Source organism: Mastacembelus armatus, chromosome 22 (assembly GCF_900324485.2).
Source record: "Mastacembelus armatus chromosome 22, fMasArm1.2, whole genome shotgun sequence".
NCBI classification, from domain to species: domain Eukaryota; kingdom Metazoa; phylum Chordata; class Actinopteri; order Synbranchiformes; family Mastacembelidae; genus Mastacembelus; species Mastacembelus armatus.
Genome location: NC_046654.1, coordinates 5460154 through 5466788, shown reverse-complemented (window position 1 = coordinate 5466788; position 6635 = coordinate 5460154). Strand labels below are relative to the sequence as shown.

The window sequence follows — 6635 nt, the reverse complement described above, 5'->3', positions numbered from 1 at the left end:
AGGAGAGATACTATTACAGGTAATATATAGTAGACATTAGTAAACATTCTTTACCCTGTTCTCTCATTCTCTTTGCCTTGTTGTTGACAGGGTGTGTAGTCTGTCTATTTATAAAAGACAACTTGGTTTAAAGTTGAAGTTACTTAGGTTAGGGGTTAGACCGCCGATGGCTGTGGTTAAGGTTAGGGCATGTGTGCGTGTGTGTGTGTATGTGTGTATGATGTTTGGCTTTCCTGAGAGCAGGGATTTAGGTTGTGGAGTCTGATAGCAGCAAAGACCAGCAGTAGCACTCTTTTACTCACTGCAGGTGGAGCAGCGTGTCACTGAAGGTGCTGCCCAGTGCACTCGGGGTGACCTGCGTGGGGCTTGAGGTGTCAATTATGAACAACAGCTTGGCCAGCATCCCTCCCTCTCCCTTTTCCTCTGCCAAGTCCATAGAGCAGCTTAGGACAGAGCTGGCCTTCTTTTATCAGTTTGTCTCTTTCTGTCTGCTGCTGTGGTGCCACCCTCCCAACAGACCACAGCATAAGAGATGGGTCACGCCACCACAGAGTCATAGAATAGTTTGAGGTGTACCTTTTAGCTTTGTCTATCCTGATCACTAATCATCTCTTCACAATAAAAATAGACAGAAATATGTTGGAGAACAGTTTGTACTCAGCTCTACCCAGCTTCAACAGGTACCTGAGGGAGAGTGTGTGAAAAAACATGCAAGTTTAATGCTGCTGGTTTCTACAGCAGAACAAAGATCACAGTGTAGGTTTTCATCTTTTCTCTATATTGAGCAAGTGGAGCATGACGAGGAGGAGGAAAGGTAAGAAAACACTTTTTGCCCAACTGTCTCAGATTTGTCAGTAAACTGCACCGGTATCACATCAGGTCACCCAGCAGGCTGTGAAATGACTTGTTGATCCCTGGAATGTGTGTGTTAGGTAGACAGAGAGAGGCAGTGATACATCTATCTGCAGGTTTGCCAGAGAAACCTTTTTACGTCAGACCTCACGCTCAAACGGCCCGGAGGCTTCACCCCATGCCAAAACCGCAGAGGGTGTTTAAAGCAAAAAAAAAAAAAAACAGGAAAGCAAAGGCAGAAAAACAGGAGGAGTTAGTCATTTGAAGGATCTGCTATGTCTGACAACAAGGCATTTTCAGAAAAGAAGACATGGAGACCCAAAGAACCACACAACACTGGCCAGACTTCACTTGGTGGCTGTAGAGATTTACTAAATGTTCTGCTCTGATAAAGGCAAATTAGATCAGGGGTAAGAGAAGTGAGTGCAGAATGACTGGAGGACTGAGTGCTGTCCCTTGCATGAAGCCAAATTAGCATGCACAGTAGATCTCTTTTATGGTATTGGCGCTGTCCGTGGTGCTGAAAAGATGTGGTTACACAACGTGTAATGTTCTACTTGGACGGCAGGAAAGAAGTGGGAATAAATCTCTGAGGAAAACTGAGATTTCAGCAAGCTATTAGCTTTGTGTTGGCCTGGCACATCGGTGGTGCAAAGGTGTTTCAAATTGGCCTCTTACCTCACAAAACAAACGATGCAGACGCATTTAATGGAAAAATGCTAATAATAAATAAATCCTTTTTTTTTTACTAATCTGTCTGAACCTTATAGTTACAGTAAATGTGTGTTTTTAGAGGTTTAGTCTGTGGGTTAAGTGTTGAGGTGGGTTTTATTCTCCACTCAAATGTAGAAATACAAGAGTAAACACTGATCTAGGAGGCACAAACTAATTTCTGTTTCAGATTGAATCTTAATCGAATCATAAATTAATTAAAAGGAAACATCTTCGATTGCTTGTAGTTTCAAATTTAAATGAAAACATTAAGTGCAGATTCGCTCCGGGACCCGGCAGAGCGGAAGGAAATGTTACCCGACGAATTTTCATTAAAATTCAACAAGAGGCAGGCTCCGTGAGAGGTTAGATTATTGGCGGGCAGGCGCATGGACACACACACACACACACACACAGACCGAGACACACTCACATACACACTTCACAGCTGGTATGCCTTCCTCCAGCAGAGACTGACAGAAGCGGGGCGACTGCTCTAAGCTGCGAGCGCTCACCTCTCCTCCACCGGTGCGTCTTTTACTGTTGACATAAAAACTTTGAAGAGGTGAAAGGCGAAACGTCAAAACGTCGACACATCACCGTGGACAGCGCGAGTCAACAAAGAGAAGGGGGAAAGAAAAGAACCATCAAGTCCGGGGTGAAGCGGTGGAGCCGGAAGAAAGAGGGAGCTATGCCATCTCCCGCCGAGCAGAGCCCAGTCCTCCTCTGTTGCGTGTCGGAGCTGCAGCATGGTGTCTCTCTCTGGACTCTGGACCTACTGCCTCGCCCCCGGGAGACCTCATCTCCTCTTCCTTACTGCAAGACCGCTTCTGCTGCTTCTCTTATTAACCGTCTTCTCCTCCCCCGAGCCCTGTTTCCCTCACCCGCAGCCTTGCCACATCCTCGCCCGGATAGGACACACCATGCGCCTCGGTGCGCTCCTGCCGACCCGCCAGCCGGCACGGATACAAAACGCGCTCAACCGCGCCCTGGCTAGCCTCCGACACCAAAGCGGAGGAGCCGACCCCTCCACGACTACCTCCCAAACACCCCCTCTGTTGCCCTATAACCTGAGTCTCGAGATGGTGGCTCGATCACCCGCAGGAGGGGACCCGGAGTCGTTGTCCCGTACCGCCTGCCAGGACCTGGTGGTCAGGGGGGTGTCCGCAGTGCTCGCCTTTCCCCGCTCCAGAGAGGAGCTGATCCAGGTGGAGTTCCTCTCCTCTTTTCTGGAAATCCCCTTCATCTCTATCCTGGAGGACACAGAACCTCTTGTGACCAAGGTATTAATCTATTTTGTGTGTGTGTGTGTGTGTGCTGTGATATGCACCTGTAACAGTCATCTTTAAGAAGCACTGAAACAAAATACTGAAGGTTATTTGGATATATTTGGTTGTTGTACTGTATTCTGTACAGTGTATCTCAATAAGCAGCAACTCATAGACATATTTCAATCTGGACCTTTATCAGAGAGTTGATACTCAAGGATGAACCTTTGACTGACTGTTAGCCTGTGGCAAGGATTTTGCTTTCTGAGCTTGTGCAGATCTGTTCTCACTGGCCAGATCTTCAAGCTGTCTAAGGACTCCCAAACAGTGTGATAAAAATACAATCTAACAGAATAATAAGAGCAGATATTCCTAAACTTTATCTGAAAAATATTAAAACAATAGTGTCTGGGACATATGTAGTAAAAGTAATGTGAATAATAGTGATGTTTAAGACCGTTTAGTGTTTTAGTTTCTTCAGTTGCACCACTAAATGCCTTCCTTTGGCAAAGTCTGATGTCAGATCAATCTGAGATGAGCTTTGCTGGTGAACCTGCAGGCCTTTCACATACAAGTTTAATATCTGATAGCTCTGTCTTGGTATACCCTAAAGCCCTCCAGCAACGTAGACTCAAAGTGAAAATCCTTTTTCGTCATGTGGGCGATAAGAGTCTGACTCTGTAGCTGTGTGTGTGTGTGTGTGTGTGTGTGTGTGTGTGTGTGTGTCGGAGTGTGTGTGTGTGTGTCGGAGTGTGTGCATGTATGGCTGAAGATGGCTGTTTTGGCACCTTTCAGAGTGAACCATGCAAACATCTGAGCTCCTGATAGAAGGAAGCTGTGGAGAAATGTAGTGTCTAAAACTCATACCATTTGTGTCATTGCCTTCGTGTGTGTGTGTGTGTGTGTGTGTGTGTTTGGGTTGGCATTAAACTATTTGAGTGTGCCATGTTAGTATTTCCAGAAACAATCAAGCTGCTTGCAAGTCAGTCAATCTCCAGTCACATTCCACCTCTGTTTAACTGAGCAGCCAAATGCATCTCACACACATGCATACATCTGAGTGTACACACTCTTGCTTAGGGGCAAACAAGACACCATACACACAGAAAGGCTTGCACACATAATGAGGACTTTCAACTTTTATACAGGTTCATCTGTGGCACACACACACAGATCTTGAACTAAGAGGAAGAATTTGGGAGATAGGAAGGAGAGAAAGATGTGTAATTTAAGACAAATCTTTGTCCTGTTGCATCTCTTTGCCAACAATGGATTGGGTATTCATTTTCAATAAAGCATGCATGAATAAAGGGTCACACCATTTGATGAATGTGTCGCCAGTACAAGGAGATAAGCAGTAGAGAGAGAGGGAGGGAGATGAGGTTGAGAGACAGAAGAAGGGGTGGGTTGGAAAGGAGGAGAGGGGGTTTTTTTGTGTAGCTGTGGGAGGCCTTTCACTTCTTCAGAACTGTGCCAAACAGTCACTGGGCAAGAGAAAAACAACCATCACTCTCATCATTCTCAGTGTCTCTTTGCTTTTCAGTGTCTTTAGGAATAATTTCAAGCAGCATTTTCATGTAAATAGATGCCTGTTTTGGTTAGTTTTGGGGCTTTCTGCTACACAGAAATGGCTTTGCCTTATATTAAATTCATGAGATCTTTTTTCCATTATCAGCACAGTCTTTCTTGGTTTATTGAAGGTGATGTGTTCTAAATATTTGGCTAGCAGTGGTGTCTCTGTTTGCAAACAGACACAGCATTGCTCCGAGTAACAGCCAACAGACTAATGAATGAATGACTCAGGCCAGAAAGCTCAGCATTGTGAAACAACGTGTGACCAGGGAGTGATTTCCAGGAATTTACAAAATAATAAAAAAGCGTTGCCATTTGAAACAAAAAGTCAGTAAAATAATATATAAAGAATCAATAAGCTTCTTTTTTGCTGTTGTAATAATACATTTTAATGGGTGATAGTGCTGAAGTGACAAACATTTCATCATTTATCTGCAAAGTACGTCCAACTTTCATTTGTTTTCAGCTTCTCAAATTTGAGGAGGTGCTGCCTTTCCCTGTCATTACTGTAAATTGAACATCTTTGTGACTGATGTTTTTTTGGGCTGTGGTTGAACAGAACTAGCAATTTGAGGTAATTGTCTTTCTTTAAAGGCATTTTTTCTTTACAGTTCTGTCATGTTTTACACATTAAAACATTGACTGACACTATATTGCTTTATTGATATGAACAATAATCATTACTTGCAGCTGTAACCCATTGTGAATTTCTGTACATGGTCAGTGAACGATTGTATAGTGCATTCTCTTTCTCAAGCTCCCTAGGGTGCATGTCAACAGAAAGGGAGAAATAAAATAAAAAAGGTCAGTAGGAGGTGGGGCAGGTTCTTAAACACATACAGAGAGGGCAGTGACAAGTGGTTTAGGTCAACAGGGAGGCAAATTGTTACTCTGTACAAACAGGGAATGGTACACCGGTTTCTCTGCTGATAGCGAAATACACAAATACAAGATATATTTCTAATTAAAAATACGATTTACATTTTCGAAGGGGGTGCTCCTGAGAGGTGTAAGGAGGGTTGGAGAAATGCAGAGACAAAGCAAATGCCTTTGCCAAAAAATTTGCCAGATCCGTCACAGATTGATTCAGAAAGAGGCGGGTGTTTTTTTTTGTTTGTTTGTTTTTATTTTTTTGTTTGTTTTTGGAAAAAGAATCTTCCCCCTTGAGTTTTTGAAATTGTGCAGATTTTTTTCCAGGTTATTGGGAACTGTGCCCATGTTTTCCCCGGTTGAACAGATCTCTTCCCTGGACATCAGAGAGATGCAGAGAGAGAGATGCAATTGCATATTCAGGAAGAGACACTGCTTCCTCCCAGCTGTCAAGTAAATTTTTACACAAATGTTAATATACCACAAAAAATGAAATGTGACTTGTTGAGTGTTTCCATCACAGGCTAAATAGACTTCCTCAAGGTCAAAGAACATGTCCATGAAAAAAAAAAACTTTAAAGAATTAATTAGTATGTGGCACTGTATCATTCTTCTTCACTGTCAGCTATTTTTGCTGTATTTCACATTTCATCTGAGAAAAAAAAACAAAGAAATGTACTTGGCAGTGCCAGGATGGGGGCGTCATACATACAGCGTGTGTGACATTTCTTGGAGGTTGTGATGATAGATTTTTCCAGTCTACCTTTCAGTATACCCAAAACCCTCTGCTGAAGGGTTGTCATCATTATGTACCTGATGAGTGAACTTCTCCCATAAATTACCATGATAGTTGTCTATTGTCAAAAAAGTCACAAGAATGGGGAAATTGTCAGCACCAGTGTAGACAGACACAAAAGGACTTGGACAGAGAGGCAGACAGAGACATAGGTCAGCTGTCCGGTTGCATTCTCCTCTCTCTGCTTAGTCAGACAAAGCTGTGGGACTGATGTGTCTCAGCAATGAAATGTTTATTTCTCCCAACCTACTTAAGCTAATTAGAACCACCGTGTGATCCCTAAATGTAAATCTCTCCTGTCCATCTATGGCAGGGATGATGGGAGGAGAGGAGAAAGGACACAAAGGGAGGAGGGACAAGAAAAATGAAATGAGCTTCTAATTCCCATCAGGGTTATTATGGGCATTTAGGAAGGTGATTTGTTCATCAGCAGCATTTCGATGGAATGAGGCTAAGAAATGAAATTGAGGATATTTGATGTTTAAGAAAGGGAATCCAAAAATAACCCTAATTAACCTGAAAAATGAATGGAATTAGTTTTGGAATTGGTATTCTACTAGTGTGTT

At 43.1% G+C, this 6635-nt stretch overlaps 1 protein-coding gene across 1 annotated transcript in view; it reads left to right on the top strand.

Moving 5' to 3' along the window:
• Nucleotides 1-2312: 2312 nt before the first annotated feature.
• The window catches only part of LOC113128977 (glutamate receptor ionotropic, NMDA 3B-like), a 58763-nt gene continuing 54440 nt past the window's right edge, over nucleotides 2313-6635 (top strand). Inside the window, exon 1 of the mRNA XM_026304621.1 lies at nucleotides 2313-2846. Within this exon, the coding sequence (XP_026160406.1) occupies nucleotides 2313-2846 (534 nt within the window). The remainder of the gene's footprint in view (nucleotides 2847-6635) is intronic.